Here is a 20,027-nt window from a genome sequence, read left to right as displayed (position 1 = left end):
TGCAGGCACATATACATGCCCAGAACACCCGCAGAAAGGCAGGCCGTTGTCCTAGACTTTTACAGGGTGGCACACTTCCCCAAAGTGCTCGGTGCCAATGATTGCACCCATGTGGCCCTATGTCCACCTAGGGCCACTGAGCACATCTACCGAAACCACAAGCACAGGCATTCCATCAATGTACAGGTGGTATGCGATGCAAAGGGAATCATCACCTCTGTCTATGCAAACTACCCTGGCTCCACCCATGACAATTTCATATACAGAATGTCCGCCTTGAGCCGGGCCCTGGAAGCTGGGCAGCATGGCGACACATGGCTCCTAGGTGAGTACAAAGGCCCTTGCACATGCATGCATGTCACACACACACACACAAATACACAAACCCCAATAATCACAACCATTATCACCTCTCCAGGGGACAGTGCCTACCCTCTGAGCAACCACATGATGATGCCAATCCGGAACCCCACCACACCACCCCAGGTAAGATACAATGTGGCCCATATTGCAACCAGGGCCATAGTGGAGCGCACATTCGGAGTGCTCAAGTCACGCTTCCGCTCCCTTGACCGCTCTGGTGGGCAGCTACTCTATGCACAACCAGTAGTGTGCAGGATCATTGTGGCAGCATATGTCCTACACAATGTTGCAACACGGCAGGGCGTACCGGTGGACATGGTGGTGCCCCCACATCCCCAACCACAGGCACAGGCGCTGCCCATGGGTGGGGATAGGGCACATGACGAGGATGCCCGGACCCAGCTTGTGGACACATTTTTCACCTAAAATCCCACCCCTGCGGCGTGCACACAGGCCTGGCACATACCAGGTGACACACAATGATGACAAAGAGACAGTCAACTGTCACAACCCTACCACCCTGAGATTGTTGCCATGGAAGTGCCAAATTGTGTGCATCCCTAGCTACTTAAACACAAGCAATCCTGTGTGACCAAAAGGCACACATGCAAGGTGTGAATCACACACACCTGCGAAACAGGCCATGACTATAACTGGTATGTCACTCAAACCCTCCCAAAGCACAACATGACATGGCAAGCAATAGCCATACACCAACACAGTACCAATAAGGTACACATTGACATGTGAAAAATGTAAATTGGCATCAGACAATGATGCCTGACATGGAATCAGATGAAATGACTGACCAACAACCTCCCACCCAAAATAAGTCATACCTAAATGCATTCCAAAAGTCGAAGTTGTAACATAACATTGAATGCCTGTCTACATGCACATTGTGCATTGCAAAATCAACACTGCAGCTTCTGTGTGCCGTGTCCACCTCCTGCAACACACTGCTCAGTGCACAACACAGTTAACATCCATTGCGTGTTAATGCACACCCAGAGCATCACATCTAAGCGACAAACCACATCAAAAAGCAAATTAGGCATGTACAGGATCCACAATTGGTCATAGGACATGTGCTGCAGGGACACAGTGGGCACCAGAAGGAAAACAGAGTGTACACGTGGACATGTCAAACCACAACTATCCCCTCACACCTGAAAGGTAAACACAACACATGAACAGGCATTGATCAGCAGAACACATCATGTACATAGGATACCAAAATTACAATGTCAGGGTGCCCATCACACTGCAGGGCAAGGCAACTATCACCAACCAAGCACCACCCCTCCCTCACAAATCACCATGACCCACTGAACAACTGCACCGGGGTTATGGAGCCTTCATCCTTAAATTTCACCTGGCCACAGGATCACCCTTCCCCTTTGTCACCATCTCCCACCTTGTGTGTAAAAAGTTGCCTGCACCCTCAGAGTCCACCTTGATTTGCAAAAACATTACATCCAAGAGAACTCAAAGCAGGCCAACACAGAAGCCAAGCAAAAAGCCTGCAGGCAGAAAAACTAACCAGAACAGCCTCCAGTAGATGACTTGAAGTAGCAGTACCTCACAAAGGCCAAGTACTACCACAATGACGTAACAACCAAGGTAGCACAGTAAAACAATGTCACAACAGGATGTGTACCATGTATGGTACATAACATAGAATGAAGCATCACAAATGGATGTGTACTGTCACTGCTCCCGTGTACAGGTGCAGGAGTGGCACGAACCAACCACCCCCACTGTGGTCTGGGTGGCTGCAAGGTCAAACTCACACAGGCCTCTGAGACCCTGGTGGGGAAGGAGGGTCAGGTATATGCAGTCGGGACAGGCATTGGCATTCTGGATAACCAGAATGAGGGGCAGGAGAGGGGAGTAGGATTGACACAGGAAAGTAGGGAATGGCCAAGAATGTAGTACTCACATTAAAACATACACACTCATACCAAACTTGTTCATCATGCACATAGCAGCAATTCACTGAAATGGAAGTCAAAGAGAAACTTATCTCTGGGGTGAGTGCTGGCCTCCTGCCTGCGCACTCTCAGGTCCGGTAACAGGAGAATTTCAATGCTGCAAAGAGAGCCACAGATAAAAATCTGTGCGTGCCCATAACACACAAACACACCACCAAATATGCCCCAAAGTATCAAACTACTCTACAAACAGACAATCTGGTGTGGATGCTTCGTACCCATACGTAACATTACCCCTGTGATGGTTCATACACAGTCAATGCAGTAAGTCAGGCGCCGGTGGGTGCGTGGCAAATGGAACACCAATGTGTCACGAATCACACAACATGCAATGTTCCCTGGGTAAGCAGACAGAGGCATATAGCAAGGTATGACTTCCGAATAAGTCGTGTTCCACCATGACCCAAATAAAGTAGGCAGTGCATGTTTCAAATTCTACATGGAAATGAAATGCACTGCACCCGAGTCTGTCCCTTGCCGTCTGTCCCTGTGAGCTGCTTCTTTCCATGTCTCGGAACGCTACATGGGTGATACAAGTGCCTCAATGTACCATGGTGGACTGGAGGGAATGTGCCACTGCCCCTGCAGGTGCCCCAGACAAACTTACAATCAACTAGCCATGAGTCCACCAACACATCTGAGCTGTATTGTGCTTTTCAACACCAATATTCGTCCAAGCTCACCCTCAGTGCTGCTACTAAGCATGCATGTGCAACTGGCCTGGTGGAAGGTTTGCTGTGTTGTGGCCCCCCTGTGCTGCTCATCTTGCCTGGAGTCCCTTGAAACACGTCAGCAGTTTTTGGATGTATAATTGCAATCCCTGTGCCTCTGCTTGCGCACACATGTGCATGTGGGCACCACCAAACGTGTCCAGATTCCAGACATCCAATGGCCCATGTCTGCTGGCAAAGGTGGTCTGGAGGCTCATCCCCCTGCAGAAAGGGCATGAAACACATGATTAATGCATTACATTAATCTGTGTGTGTCTCTTCAGGCATCATATCACTGTACCATGTCAGAGACGTACATCAGAAACTACACCACAGTCCGTCTTTCACAGCCAACGTGTGGAACACACTATCTACGGCAACAAGCACATGTACAGTAAAGATAAGAAACATACTACACAATGCATAGCAATGAATGCACACATGAATCATGAAACACCCCATCTAGCAAAAGCAGAACAGTGATCAATAACACCCCAATCATCCCCACTAGGGGTGTTAACACAAGTTCCACAGCAGCAGACATGCCACAGATATGACAGTCCAAAGCCCTTGTGTAATAGGCTGTTACACCGAACCATCCTTGCGTGCCCATGGATAAGGGAAGCAGGAGTGGCATATGTGAGTCAAGGACCCCAAGCAGCAAACACATACACAAGACAAGCCTGAAGGGCCCAGCTGGAACAGACAGTGGATGCTTTCAAAAGCCACAAAGCACTGCACCATCACATGAAAGCACAATAGACAAGCAATTTTAAACTATATTAACTAATTACACTATGAAAAACCTACTTTACCTAATTAAACTAACTATCAAACAGAAACTTAACTAACTAAACTAAAAGAAAAATCAAAAATGGCCACATACGACCCGGGGGGGCACCCAGGAGAGGGGAGGTACAGGGTGCTGCTCAACACCCACATGGGATGATGCTGAGCCAAAAAAAAAAACCTCCATGGGCTCTACGCCTGCACAGCCCGACCTATGTGGGAGATAGATGGTCGTCTGAGTCTGGCTCATCCTGGAAAGGAGGACGTGGCACAGTAGCCTGGCCACACCTAGCCGCAGCTTGCCCTTCGTCGGCAGCAAGTCTGCCGGACAGGTGAGCCTGGTTCTGTGTGGCGATGACTTGTAGGTCTGCATGCAGAACCGCCCGTGATACACGTGCTTCCTCTTGCAAGGTAGCACGTGTAACACGGAGTTCCTCCTGCAAGGCCTGGCTGGACAACCGCTGCACCTCCCGGCAAGCCTGTAGCTCAGCCGAGATGGTACGCTCAAGCTGTGCAAACCTCTCCTCTGACCGCTCCCTCTGGGACATCAGAAGGACACCCAGAGTGGATTTGAGGGAAGTATACTCCTCCCTCAGGGCCTCCATGTGTGCCTCTGCGTGAGCAGCAATTGCTTGACGCAGAGACGACATTTCAGCCTGGCGTGCACTGTCTGAGGCCGCCATGCCCAGCCTGAGCGAACGGGCCGTGGACCGTGCCGCCTGCTGCTGGAGAAGCACCTGCCTAGCAGGGGGGAGCATGGATCGGGCCACACGCTCCATGCTCTCAGTAATGTTCTCCATTGCTGCCCCCTGCCGTTCTGAATTGGCAGTCATGTCTTGCTCCCACCCAGTATACAGCGGTTGCGTGCGGCGACTGCGTTGCTGGGCTTGACCCCTGCGGGACCCAAGGACCGGGTTGTCCTCGTAGTGTTGGTACCGCCCGCGGCTGCACGACTACATGCCCCCGTCGAAGTGATGTCCCAGGCACATCAGTGACTGGTGTGGAGGGTGACCCTGCGTCCCGATCCACCACTGGCGGAGGTTCCAAGACGGGCTGACCCCTCAGTGCAGGTGTCGCGGACAGAGGAGTGTCCACATCAGAATCACTCACACCTGACACATGGACCTGATGCTCATCCAACTCGACATGGACGTCAGAGTCGTCATCAGGGCTGGACTCATAGGCAGCTAGAGACAAGATGGCCTGTAGCACTTGGGGTTTTTCGTGGCCTGCTACCCCACGACCGCCACTTGTGCCGGGTTGATGTAGTGATACTAACCCTGTGCCTGGCATGACAACACCATCCTCCGGCTCCATTGCGTCATCATCTGAAAAATAGAGGGAAAAAAGGTCACTACACATGTCAAAAGCACACAACACAAACACACACACCGACAACAGCAGGCAGAAATGCGACACAAAATAGAACCTGGCATGCATGCTGGGTCAACTTGGAATTGCTTCTCTGATCAGACCTGTTGAAAGGTGCCAGTTTGTATTGAAGTGGGTCTATGCAGTGCAGCCAATGTGTATGTTACTCACTACCTACATGTACAAGTACTTCATGGTTTGTGTCAGAAAATGTGAAGGCAGTGCAAGGTCAACTTCAGGCATCACGTGCAACGTGCATTCAATGGGTAGCATATCTACAAGCAAAGCACCCCTCCACCTAAGTGCAAAAGCATGGATGCCTAGCATGTTATCAAAAGGCTGACCATAGACCTGTGCATTGACAGGCAGTGTTGACTTGCATCAACAGCTTCATGTGAGTCAAGTGACAACACTGCAAATGATGATGGGACAGTAAGCAGGACACATGATGAAATGTCTGGAGGCCACCCACGTGTGAAGAAAACACTACACCAGTTGGACAGAGTCATTGGCCATTAAACAGGCTGAGGCCTGAGACCCACCCAGATTGTCAGACCCTAAACATGTGTGCAACGCAGTACTGAGCCACAGTAGACATAGGAAGGCTGATGAAATGTCATGCAATGTATGTAACCCAGGACTTGTATTACAGTGATCATCCAGTCAAGGACACATAGGGGCATGCGTGCAATGCACATGGAGCATGAATGGGCACTCATGTCCCTGCGGGGCATCTGATCTACGCACAGTACAAGTGAGATACCCTGCATCAAGTACTAAGGATGTACTACACAGCATATGACTGGCAGATTGTCTGCTGGAAGTTAGCATGTACACAGGACGCATTAACAGGGAAGTACCCAACAGCAATATTGAAGCAGACCAGTGCAAAGGTGGAATTGGGGTGCAGAGCGGGGGGTGGAGGGGCAAGAGAGCATGCCTACATGGAGTACCCGCATGCAGGCAGAGGACACATGCTTGTCAGTCATGCTATGACATTGTGCCTGGGCTGAGAGGAAGGTCACCCCACACTACATGCAGAAGGGCCAGTGAGCTGGGACATGGACCGGAGGGGCATACTGGTAACCAGCATGTGAGTAGGGTGCAATAGTGTTGATGCCGAAAGTCCCCGTCCGCTCCACATGTCCACCATCCTGCAGAGCAGCCATGCATCAGTGAAGCATTGCATTACTTGTACATCAGAACCATGTACACATGACATGTAGTGGCAATCATGCACAACACATCCCACAAGTAAAACACACACGTCCTCAACAAACACGCATCAACACTCACTGGACTGGGCATCAAAGACGGCATCTCTCCCACTCCATTGACCGATTCAGATGGTATGAACTCTGCAACGAGTGACTCATGCGGAGTGAGGACTTCCTCCTCTGGTGCAGGCCCACCGCCAGTCACCAGAGTCAAGTTGTAATTTGAGGCACGCTTAGCCTTAGTGCTGCGTTTGATGTCATTCCAACGCTTTTTTCACTCTTGCGCCATGCGCACCTCATGGCCGAATGCACTGACATGTTCCGCAACATGCTTCCAGTGGGTATCACGTTGGGCAGCCATAGTCTGATTATTGGCACCCACTAGCATGTCATGGCTGTGGCCCCGCACGTGGCCCACGAGGAAGTCCAGTTCCTGGTTGCAAAAAGGCTTCTTCCTTGACGTGCAGGAGGTTGTGGCTGTGAGTGAGGTCCAAGCCTGTGCTGCAGGTGCAACCTTCCTCCTCTTGGATTGTGGCTCAGACCCTGGCTGGCTAATGCCGCGCTGACCAGTATGGCCAGTGGGTTCGGTGAATTGAGCCAAGGGAGTGGCAGGGGGAGGGACAACCAAAGGCCTGACTTCTGTCAGTGGCAGCTAGGTGCCCTCTAATGGACCCTGCGCAGCAACATTCGCTGTGGCAGGGTCATTGACCGCAACTGTCCTGGTTGGCAGACTCACAACCGGGGTGTTGTTGGGTGCATCTGCCCCTGCACTTGTCAACACCCGGCGGTTTGGGGCAGCAGATGACATAACTGCCCCAGGGACACGTGTCTTGGTCAGGGCAGCCCTGCGTGCCCATACGGTTTCCCTCCTGGCCTGTTGGAAATCTTCCAAGGGCTCCTCAAGTGCAAACGCAGGCTGCGCTGGCAGACCCTGAGCCTGGGTGGCGGTGTCCACAGCTGCACCTGCAGCTACCACTACCCTTGGGCCCGTGACTGCCGGGTCACACGGGCGCCAGTGCCAGATGCAGAAGCTGCATCTCCCGGAACCACAGGGGGTGGTGGCATGACTGCACTGACACATGGCACGACATCATGCTCAAGTGGCGCACCCCTGATTCTTCCCCCTCTGCGGCTGCCCTGGACACCCTGGAGTCCCCCTTCTCCCTGGTCACCCCGGCCACGTCCCTGACCATGCCCGCCACGAGGAGGACGCCAAGCTGAGGCGCCCCTCACCTTTGGTGTCCTCCCAACCATGGCACAGATGTAGTAGTGCCGGCACAGATGGAGTAGTGCCAATGGGAGGTGTACACCACAATTGACCTGGGCAATTGGGGTGAAGGGGGTGGGAAGCAAGATGTTAACAGCCCCCCTGCACCTGCAAGGCTGTATGTGACCCCGGTGATGTAGTGACGGGTCACGCAACGCTCAGGCACCCCAAAAATGCTGGAAAACCGTGCACAAAACCCTGCAGCCTACGTGCATGGAATCAACCTCCCGCAGTACGCGGTGGCACCCAGTAACACGAAAAACACGTATGCGTGGGACACGCAGGCTACTATGACATCAAAAACAGTGCGATACACAGGGGCACCCGCACAGGGAAAAATAGCGTGCGTGACTCACCGTCTGACTAGCACGATGCAGAAAAACACGTATAGCCAACACCCCCGCCAAAAGAAGAGATATGTCCTTGATAGCTGTGAAGTTGTGATGGCGCGCGAAACAACACGAAGCAGCAACACACGTCGGTCTCCACGAAAGGCACATACAGCGAACTGCTGGCCCCGCTCACCTTTAACCCGTGCTGAGGGAAACGCCTGCGCATGTCACATCACTTACACGCGTAGGCCCTTCCCTCGGATTACAGGCATTCACACAGGGACGTGCATTTTTTTCACACGTGCGCTAATCCACTATGCCCACGTCACGGGGGAAACACCCGCGCACGTCCACACGCGTCACGTTAGAGAAGCGCTTATGTGCGAAGGGCCTTTGGTCCAATGAAATCGCCTTTCCTCAAATTACACTCTGACGTGCAATTTTTTCACGTGCCAAATCACTCTGTATCAAGCTGCCCCATTTTCCTGCCCCCCAGAGCCCTGAGCACGCTCCCACCTGCCATCTGCTGCTGCCTGACTACCTGCTGCCCACGTGCCCTGCTATTTGGTGCCTGCACATCAGCCATCTGCAGGGGTCCAGTTGCTGTGTCCACCCCTGCTGGAACAGAAGACTCCTGACTGGGATACCATCGCTCCACAGCCCAGCCCCAGGACCCAGTTGCCCACCCACGCCTGCCTCGGGGGTCGCCATGTCGGGGCAAATGCCATCTGAGACCACTGGCGACCCCCAGCCAGAGGGGCAGAGGGCCACCAGCTTCAGTCAGAAGGAAGTTGGTGTCCTGGTGGAGCATGTCCTGGGGCATTATGATGCCCTCTTCGGAACATCACGCGTCAACAAGGAAGGACAGGATATGATCTGGGACGACTTTGTGGTTGCCATCAACGCGGAGGGGGTGGCAACCCGCAACATCAAGCAAGTCAAGAAGCGCTGGGAGGGCTTGAGGTCCAGGACCCTCGTAAAGGCCCGGTGCCTCGTGGAGGGGGGCCGGGGCAGCATGAGTACCATCCAGATGAGGGTCCTGGAACGCGTAGCCCTAGCGCTCCACGCCCAGATCCTTCAGAGGCAGATCCGTCCGTAGTTGAGAGGTAAGTGGCCAAGCATTGCTGTGTGAGACAGGGCATGTTGCAGGGTGCTGGTTGTCTGATACTTGCCTGTATGTGTGACATAGGCCATGTACATATGTGTGTGTGCAGGGACATCATGGTCATGCATGTGAGACCAGTAATGTGTGAACCACATGGTTGGTGCATGTGTTACAATGCAACATGCGGAGCAGCATGGGGAATGCACACATTAATGCATGCCTGTTTCTGTTATTGGACATGGATGGGGTGTGAGAGATGGGTGCTGCGGTCATGGACATGTATGTTGTCCATGTCTGTGTGTCTGACTTGCGTGTCTGTGACTTGTGAATGCCATGGATGCATGACACATGTCTGTGACAATGTTCAGATTCACTGATGCAGCCTACTCATCCTTGTATCCACTGTGTCTGGGGTGTACGAGGCCAGATGGATGAAACTACGGTGCAGTGTGTGCATGTGATAGGCATGACCTATGATGCATGTGAGTTTCAAACCAGCATTTTATGTTTCAAGAATCCCGTGGACATGTATGCTAATGTTCATAACATGCGCCATGCCTGTTACTGCATGTGTTTTGTCTGCACTGACCCATGTGTTGTGGAGGGACATGATGGAAGTGATGTTTGACAGTGCCACTCATCTGCTATTGCTTCCTGTCTAGGGGGCCATTGTACAGTACCCTGATGCTTGTGTTCTATATCTCCCTCTACACAGCGGCAAGTGATGAAGAGGGCGGAGACGGCCCTGTGGAGCAAAGCGGCGGGGAGTGAGGGGACTGGTGCTGCGTCTGCCACTATGGCTGCAGCGGAAGGGTTGGGTGAGCCCCCACAGGGGCTTTCAACGGCGGAAGATGGTGTGGAGCCATCCAGGTTAGTGGTTTCCACAGAGGAGGAGGAGGCCGCTACTGAGTCGCACATGGGGCCTGGTGGGGGTGGTACCACTGGTGCAAGTGGTGCAGTCCAGGGGCAGGCGCAGGAGGCAGCACAGGTCGCCGCGGAGGGGCCTGCGCATGCCACTGTCCCTGACCCTGTGACTGCACCACCATGCACCAGCAGGGATGCCCCATCCCAGGCCCGTCCACAGGTAGGGGGGATGTCCATGTCATCTGACACTCCTCTACCTGCGGATGAGGGGACCCCTGGCCGTATGGAGAAGGTCCTGATTGGTGTCGCATTGCGCACGTGTGACATTCGTGATGATGTGCGTGCTTCCTGGGGGAGCACGCACGTCATCACGAAGAGCAGCGTGCCAACATGGCCCAGTTGGGAGTGTCCATGGTCCGGAGTTTTGTACATGTGTCGTCCACTCTGGCGGCCCTCTCCTCCTCTGTGGAGACTGTGTGTCAGTCGTTCTCCATGCCGTCTTCTGGCCCAGATGCCACCAGGGCCCCCTGTGGACCTGCCCTGACCAACGCAGCCAGCTCGGTGGGGATCCCATCTCTGCCACAGTCGGGAGTCGGAGGTCCAGCAGGGGTGGACACCACAGCAACTGGACCCCAGCAGATGGAGGATGTGCCGGCATCATCGAGCAGGACACGTGCACGACGGCGTCGGTGGATTCCATCAGCCTGGATGCCGTCGTGCTGGCAGAGGCAGTTGCGTCGGAGGCAGCGGCAGGCTCAACGTGGGAGACATCATGGCTCGGGGAAATCTACATCAGAGGGGCAGGCATCGGTCGGAGGGCAGGAGGACCCTGGAATGGGAGTGTCTTTCGTGTGGCAGCGGTTGGGCCAGCAGATAGGTGCGGAGCAGCGGCGGGCAGAGAAGGCACGGCTCACGATGGTCAGGGCAGAGAACTCCATGCGCAGGGCGCTGAGGCGGGCTGAGTGTCTCGAGGGAATTCGCAGGGAGTTGGAGGTGGACATGGCATTATCCCTGCGAGACCTCGGGGCCGGAGAACAGGCCCGCCTCCAAGACATTGAACAGGAGCTCGATGAAGCCCTGGCCCATGACATCAACAAGTGAGCCGTTGGACTTGCCCGCCGCCATTGTATATAGTTTGTTAGTGTTAAGTTTCATTTATTTTTTCTTTCATTTGGGGCGCATGGACTATGCCCCACATTTTTGTATATAGTTAGTAATTAGGTAGGTTTCATTGTAGGTTTCATTTATGTCGTTGGGCTCATGGACCCTGGATTTGCTATTTGTACATAGTTTTACAGTGGATTTTTCTCCTTCATCTTTATTTTTCTTCACCATGGAGCAATGGATATTACGCTTTTCTTTCCCTTTGGATTTGCTTTGTTGGACGGTGACTTTGGACACATTTTCATTTGGATTAATTTGGATTCTCATTTTTTTATTTATCATGTTTTGGGATATGCTGCATTTTCATTATTATTGGCATTATTGTGTGTTTTTATTTAATTCCCTTCATTTTGACTTGAATACATTTTTGTTTCTTACTTCAATGTGTGGTCTTCTCTCATTGGTTTCATGCATGTCACAATGTGGGTTTTCTCAGTCATGTGTTGCCATTGTGTGGGTCGGACAGACTTGTACTCATGCGCATACTGCTTATTTGTGATCTATCATGTAATGGGGATTTCAATTTGGAGTGGATGTAAAGCTTGGTTGGGTGTTTGGATTGGGGTGCTGTGGGGTGGGATTTGTGTGGTCATAAGAGCCAGGGATCTGGATTGTGATGACGTGTTGGCTGGGGGACATGTGTCAGGGCCTGCTGGCAGGTGCCTGTCAATGATGGGGGCGTGGGGGTGCTGGGGGACATGAGTGGGACATGAGTGGGACATGAGTGGGGGCCTGCTGGCAGGAGCCCTGCACTGCTGGGGGATGTAGGGGGTCATGAGTGGGACATGAGTGGGGGCCTGCTTTCAGGTGCCCCTGACTGCTGGGGGGTGGGGGTGCAGGGGGTCATGAGTGGGGGCCTGCTGGCAGGTGCCCTGCACTGCTGGGCGGTGGGGGTGCAAGGGGTCATGAGTGGGACATGAGTGGGGGCCTGCTGGCAGGTGCCCTGCACTGCTGGGGGGTGGGGGTGCAGGGGGTCATGAGTATGACATGAGTGGGGGCCTGCTGGCAGGTGCCCCTGACTGCTGGGGGGTGGGGGTGCAGGGAGACATGTGTGGGGGCCTGCTGCAGGGGACCCTGACTGCTGGGGGGTGGGGGTGCAGGGGGACATGAGTGGGGGCCTGCTGGCAGGTGCCCTTGACTGCTGGGGGTGGGGGTGCAGGGGGACATGTGTGGGACATGACTGGGGGCCTGCTGGCAGGTGCCCCTGACTGCTGGGGGGTGGGGGTGCAGGGGGACATGTGTGGGGGCCCGCTGGCAGGTGCCCCTGACTGCTGGGGGGTGGGGGTGCAGGGGGACATGTGTGGGAGCCTGCTGGCAGGTGTCCCTGACTGCTGGGGGTGCAGGGGGACATGTGGGGGGGGCCTGCTGGCAGGTGCCCCTGACTGCTGGGGAGTGGGGGTGCAAGCTGACATGTGGCTTGGCTGGGGGGCATGCCCATGGTGGATGGGCTGCCTGCGGGACATGACCAGGGGTGGGGGTAGTCCCCTGTGGTGTGGGCTGCCTGCAGGTGCCGTGGGGCATGTAGAGGGAACACCTGGGAGGACCCACACTGCCAATTCACGTGTAGGGCTCACCGCGCACCCCTGAAATTTACGTACCCCACTCTGACAGCAAAATTGTGTGTGAAACTTCCCGCGAACCCCAGTTATACAGGTCCCTCACTCGCACAGGCCATTTCGCGTGTGAAACTTCCCGCGAACCCCCGTAATACATGTACCCTGCTGAAATCGCGTGTGAAACTTCCCGCAAACCCCAGTTATACACGTACCCTACTCCCACAGGCCCTTTCACATGTGAAACTTCCTGCGAACCCCCGTAGTACACGTACCCTGCTGAAATCACGTGTGAAACTTCCTGCGAACCCCAGTTATACACGTACCCCACTCGCACAGGCCCTTTCGCATGTGAAACTTCCCGCGAACCCCCGTAATACACATACCCTGCTGAAATCGCGTGTGAAACTTCCTGCGAACCCCAGTTATACACATACCCCACTCGCACAGGCCCTTTCGCGTTTGAAACTTCCCGCGAACCCCCGTAATACACGTACCCTGCTGAAATTGCGTGTGAAACTTCCCGCGAACCCCAGTTATATACGTACCCCACTCGCACAGGCTCTTTTGCGTGTGAAACTTCCCGCAAACACCAGTTATACACGTACCCCACTCGCACAGGCCCTTTCACGTGTGAACCTTCACGCAAACGCCAGTAATACACGTTCCCGCTTGGCGTTTGCTGTTTGGCAGCCCTGTAAACTGGTCCAGAGTTAGCGCAGCCCTTTGCGCTGGATTGGGGATTTTGATGGCTTTTCCCTGCGCTGGGGGCATTCTTGGGGGCGTAACTGGTGCTGCTGCAGGGTCGATGCGCCACTCTGCGCCACGGCTGGTTTTGGAGGCGAAAATCCATGAATACGCTGTGCGCGGAAATCGATTTTAGCGCACGTGGCTGGCGCAGACATTCGCACGCGCACAATGTGCGAAAACCGCGTGCTCCACTTGTGCGCTAAAATCTATGAATTACCTCCAAAGAATTTTATTAAAAGACATCATTTTTTTAAATTATATACAGATACACAATTTATGAAAGAGAGGGGGAAGCAGAAACTGATATAAATAGAGGGGAATTAGGGGTTTGGAGAGGATGGATGGGAGGGGATGAAGGGATAGAAGTCTCATCAAAACGTTTTTCTTGGTGTTGAGGGTTTGGGAATAGTTGACTGGCACATGGAGAGGGGGAACAGGTACATGTGGGACAATGGTCTTTATTATTTTCTTTTATGTGGTCCTCCACAAACTGTTTCAAAACATTGACATTTTCCTTGAGCATCTCCATTTTTTGTTCCATGCGCTGCAGAGTATTTTCCAATGTGTCTTTTGGTGTATTAATTTCAATGTTTGGATGGTTTGTTAAAAATAAATATATATATATGTTAAGTGCACATAAAGTAATGATTATTAATTTGCTTATATAGAGAAGTGTCTTCCATTAGTATTACTATATTCAGACATTTCCTCACGTGGAAAAGTACTGAACATTTCTGTGTAAAAAACTAAAATATATTAATTTTAGTGTACCTAATACAAAACGTTTAGAAATATATAAGAACAATGAAGTTTACTTACTAGTTTCTGGAAAGTTGTATTCATACTGTTGTGTAGATCTACTGTTGCTCCTAGCTGTGAAGTTTCTGTGAGGTAATTATGTTGGAGGCATATCTTTTTTGTTTTAGTATATTCCATTTTACTGCATATGGTATTTAAATGGATGGTTGATGTGTTAGATATATAGGTTCCACTTCTTATTTATTATTACATATAATGTGTTTATGTGCTGCTTTTTAAACTTGTGCAGTGTTTATATGGCATGATAATTTAAGATACCCCCTGAGTGTTTGGGTAGTGTTGATGTTTTCTGCGTCCGTTCGCGGACATACGCACAGTCCGCGGACATCAAAATCATTAGCGGGGGATTCAGTATGTTCTATGTTACATGTATATAGACTAAGGGAATCCTAGTAAACATCTATCAAATTCACACTATGCAAAAGTATATTCAGTAAAAAAACTTTGATAAAGGGAGGTTATGGTTCCAAGTAAAACCGAAAACCCCCTGAAATTCATAAGTTATGGTAAGCTAAGCAACCATAACTCACGCCACCACTGTGCACTGCTAAGACTAACACCCACGACGTCAAAGATGAAATCACAAATGTCAGCCCCTTTCCCCTTTTTTCCCCCTCCCCCAGCACTCAGCCAAAGAGTTTGACCATTCCTGGTGCTTGACTGGACCACCAGTTTGCCCGTTCGTTCTGGGCCCATCCTTATAAACACTGTTTGGGTAGAGCCCTTCCAATTTCTTACCCGCAACCCGTCAAAGACTCCTCTCCCCTGCCACCCCCACCCCCCCGATGATTGTCATCTTATTAACACATCACTTTACAGTATAACCCCCCATACTTGCTGTCAGCAGGGTGTGTGAACCAGATCCTGGTTCATATGCTGGTATGTTTACCTTTGCCCAGCCTGTGGTCTTCATCACTTGTTGGAGTTTCCTGGGCCGCCGTTGTGAGGGAGCTGAGGGGGTATTCAGTTTCTTAAACGTTCTCGATCCCGGAATCAGTCTCCTGTCCTTCGTGGCCCCTCTCCCACTTTTCCCTCTCACTGCCTCTCCCATTGGCTATCACTGCTCGTCCGCATTGTCCAACTATCCCAGATCACCCATTTAATGTCGTCTTCAGTGACCAGTCGTGGCCAATGTATTCAAATGAAAGCGAGAATGGGTAGTCCCATCGCTATCAGATTTCCTTCTCTCGTAGGCATTGTGTCAGTGGGCCACACATCCGTCGTCAGGCCAGGGCGAACGCAGAGAGGTCCTGAAAGATTTTTATTAACGCATTGTTATATGTGATAGTATTGGCTTTCCTGGCTTCCTCCAAGATTTTCACCTTTTCAGTATAGTAGTGGAAGTGGATGAGGACGGAGTGAGGGCTCGCGGCTTGTCCCACCGACTCGGCCACCCTTCTCGGCCCCCTACCCTATGGGCCTTGTCAATAGTGGGTTCCGTTGTTGCATCGTTCCCAAACAGAGGCGGATCACAACTTCGACCGCTGGACATATGTCCCTCTACTTTTCCCCCTCTGGCTCTGGAAGGCCGAAGAACCTCAGGTTGTTTCTCCTTTCCCTGTTCTCAAAATCGTCCATTTACAGGGCCCTCTCCTCCTCCTTCTTCTCCAGGGCAGACAGTCAGGTATCAATCTGTGTTTCCAAGATGTCGACCGATGATTGGTTGGCCTCCAATTCCTGTAGCCGATCTTCTACTTTATCCACTCTCTGGTCCATCTTCTCGAGCCTATGCCCAATGTCCGCTCGCATGTCTCTTATTTACTGCAATATATTTGCAATGTCTCTTTTCGAGGACATGGAATCTTCCACCTGTTCCAATGCTTGGTCCGTCATTCTGTCTAGGACCGGCCTGTAACGGCTCCCTGTGGACTCCTGGTAGTGGGATTCCTGGAGTATCTCCCTCTAACTCATCCAACTTAGTCCCCCCTGGATATTCGTGTTCCTCTAGTGGGCAGGCCACTTGACCGGGTGCACTTGATGCTGTTAGGGCCCTGCGGGGCAGGTGAGGAGGAGGGGGGGAGGGAGTCCTCCCCAGCTTTTCTTCTATGTACCGTCCTCTCCCTCTTTCCTGTGCCATGCGGATGGTGTCCTCCTAAAGCAGTGATTGTGGGTAGGGCCCAGCCACCCCGAGATGGGCACACGCTCCAGAAAGGTCCAGGAAGCCCACACCTGTGCTGGGACTTTCTCACATCCCTTTTCTAGTGCCACCCCTCTCTACTTGTGTTGGAACAGTTCTGCAGGGCCTCCTCGAAGCATGCACACGGCCCAGGGATTTGCCTGGGGGCTCTCACCTCTACTGATGCCACCTCAGGTCAGTTGGGTCATCAATGCTTCCCACAACTTGCCCCAGATTGCTTCATCTTAGTTTCTGCTCCTTGTGGCATTGTTCTGGTCCTCACCCTTCTCCTCCCAGGACTTCCTCCACAGCACCTTATAGAGGGGGCTTCTCTTCGGTGTGTTGTGTTTTTCTAGATGTTGGCAGGGTGTGGTCAAGGGTTCTATGTGATTTTGCCGACCTATTTTTGGTCGTGGTACTTTTCATCGCCCTTTCATCGTCAACATTTTTTTTTAATTTATGGGGGCTGCGCCCCCCCAAACACCTCCTTACTTAAATAATCATACCCCAACCTGCACAAATACCCCCCTAAAAAAATGTTTAAAATATAAATGTTGCTGATGAAAGGGTCGACGATGAAAAGTCCCACGACCAAAAATAGGTCGGCGAAATGCGTGTATACCCTGTTCAAGACCCCAGAGTTCCGGCCTGCTCCCCAATCACCTTCTCTTCTTTCAGGCTCAAGGTCCCCTTGTTCACCCCCTCTATACACTCACTTTAATCTCGTCTTTACCCTTTCTTTTCTCCCACCATTAACGGTGTTCTCCTCTTCACACTGTGCCACTAAGGGTGTTATTCCATATCTGCGGGTCGGACCAGCGCTAATGGCTACCCAGGCTGGGACCACTTCCTCAGTCCCCTGATACCGCCAGTTAAGCCCACTTGTGCTTTAGTTGTAGCAGTGCTACCCCGCCTCCAAGACACATGTCCCCTTCAGCTGTGTAATGCTTATTTCCCCGTTCAGGACTTTTGCATTTTGGGCTGTGGGTAAGTGCTCTGACACTAATACACCTGGCTGTATCCTTGGTGTGGGGGGTATCAGCACCCCAATATGTCTTCAATTAGCCCAGTTAACGTGCTCTTGTCCTCACCCTGGGCTTCTCAGTTAATCGGGTGGCCATCCGCCCACCAGGGAGGGGGTGGCCTGTCCCGCGCTCCCTCTAGGTGACCTCTCTATCTGCGACCTCCTCCAGCCATCCATGGGATCCCTGCACCTCCTTCGCTCCTCACAGGGACGTTGCTCTTGCTGTCCTCGCTCCGCAGTGGGTTGCTGTCCTCGTCGGGCCCGTGGCTTTGGGTCATGCACTATGCACGGGCTGAGGGTTGGCTTCCTGGAGACGGGGGACGGGCAAGCCACCACGGGAGTGGGGCCAGAACATACCTCTGCGACTCCACTGGAGCTCATACGTTGCTGCAGGCCCCCTCCCCCTCAGCAATACGCAGCCTCTGTGTATCGGCCTCTCTCCCTCCCGGGACCGACATGGGCAGCGAGAGGTGGTCAGCACTGCAGGATCCACTGGTGTGAGGGGTCGGGAGCCCCTCACTTCAAACTTCAGCTCCTGCTTTGCCTTCCTACGGAGCCGTAGATGCCCGCTTCCTCGCGGGGAGGCCCCTCCTTGCTGCGATTCTCCTTTACTTTGTCCGGTTCTACCTTCTGTGGGGCCCCGTCCTTTTCCCACTGGGGGGCCAATTAGGGGTGCACAGGTACCAAAATAGCCCAGTGGATGAGGGAGCTCTGGGCTCATGCTGCCATCACCTGTGCACTCCCTGGTGGGCTTCTTAACACCACTTTTAAGGGTTACCACCCAACTTGTGATGAGGCTCATAGACTTTGTCTCAAGACTACAAAAGATACATAACATTTATTTGTAAACCATAAATTGAATGTAAGACAACGCATTGAGTACAGGCAACCTGCTATTTCTATTTGTGATTTAGGGTATAATCACCTTAGCCTACACACGCAGCAGTCCAAAATAGAACACCCGGGCACTAACCATATGTCCAGCTGCCCAGTTTCATTTTCATATCTACGATATGAGCCCTGGGCCTGCAGCGTCCAAGCAGAACTGGATTTGCACACCTTTATACAAATATCAACCAACTCTTGCACATTTAGAAGAGCTGTTAAATAAATGAAAACAAGCTCCATAAATAGGAGAAATCACATTTTTTATGGAGGACTCTGAAGTTTGCTAAGTCACAAAGGACCAGGTTAGACCTCTGCAAATATTAGGATTCAGAGCACACTTTAAAACTGCTCATCGGAGGGTGCTCCATGAACATCTAAGGGACGTGGTTCTCTCTCGAGGCTCTGAGCATGCTGGAATCAGGCATATTCTATGAACACATATTTACAGTCACAGAACATCTTATTTTTTTCTATTTCAGCACTTGTTCTCTTCCTGTTTACCTTTCTCTTTTTTTAATAAGATTTTGTGACACTGAACTGTATTATTTTCTATGTAGATATGGAAAACTGCATTAAGTGCCCACAGGACCAGTGGTCCAATGAGAGACGAGATGCCTGCATTCCACGGATCATAGAGTTCCTGTCCTATGACGATCATCTGGGTGTGGCCTTATCGTCCATTGCAAGTTTCTTCTCTCTCCTCACTGCTGGTGTGCTGGGAATATTTATTAAATACTGCAAGACTCCCCTTGTTAAAGCCAATAACCGGAATCTCAGCTACACTCTCCTCCTCTCCGTCATGCTGTGCTTCCTCTGCTCTCTTCTATTTATTGGACGCCCTTCAAAGGCCTCCTGCCTCCTACGACAAACCTCCTTCGGCATCATCTTCACAATTGCTGTATCTTCTGTTCTTGGAAAAACCATCACCCTCATCATCGCCTTTAAAGCCACAAAGCCTGGCAGCAAGTTCAGGAAGTGGGTGGGCACCCGAGTGTCGAGCTGTCTGCTGCTTCTCTGCACGCTGGTGCAGGTGTTGATCTGCACCATGTGGCTGGTTCAATCAGCCCCGTTCCCAGATATTGACACCAAATCAGAGACTGGGAAGATGATCTTACAGTGCAACGAAGGCTCCATCATTGGGTTCTATTCTGTGGTTGGTTATATGGGATTTTTGGCTCTTCTGAGCTTTGTTGTTGCCTCAATAGCTAGAAAGTTACCAGATAGTTTTAATGAAGCCCAGTTCATCACCTTCAGCATGCTAGTGTTCTGCAGTGTCTGGGTCGCCTTCATCCCAGCGTACATGAGCACCAAGGGTAGGAACTTGGTGGCCGTGGAGATCTTCGCCATCCTGACCTCCAGTGCTGGACTCCTGGGCTGCATCTTCATCTCCAAATGCTTTGTCATTCTCCTGAGGCCTGAGCGAAACACCAAACAGTACCTAATGGGGAAACATACAAAGACTTGAGACCTCTGGGAGTTCTTTAGGATATGACCCAGCTAATTAATGACCAAGCACCCTATTTAGCATAGAGCATCATCATTCGACAAGGCTACTTTTTCATTACAAATGTGATTTCTTCTGTTATTTTTGAACAACCAACGTAGCAACATATGAACAGGGTATTTTAAACGACAGCTTAATTAGCTGAATCGACAGCAGCTGCTAACACTTGCATGAACTTTGGACTCTCAATTTTGAAA

General features: G+C 51.8%; 1 protein-coding gene across 1 annotated transcript in view; it reads left to right on the top strand.

The window, feature by feature from the left end:
• LOC138568878 (vomeronasal type-2 receptor 26-like) overlaps window positions 1–19,791 on the top strand; it is a 108,621-nt gene extending 88,830 nt beyond the window's left edge. The window contains exon 3 of the mRNA XM_069646660.1: window positions 18,884–19,791. Within this exon, the coding sequence (XP_069502761.1) occupies window positions 18,884–19,791 (908 nt within the window). The remainder of the gene's footprint in view (window positions 1–18,883) is intronic.
• Window positions 19,792–20,027: the final 236 nt, after the last annotated feature.

This window comes from Ambystoma mexicanum, chromosome 2q, assembly GCF_040938575.1.
Source record: "Ambystoma mexicanum isolate Mex_15411 chromosome 2q, UKY_AmexF1_1, whole genome shotgun sequence".
NCBI lineage: Eukaryota > Metazoa > Chordata > Amphibia > Caudata > Ambystomatidae > Ambystoma > Ambystoma mexicanum.
This window is presented reverse-complemented; position numbering and strand designations above follow the sequence as displayed.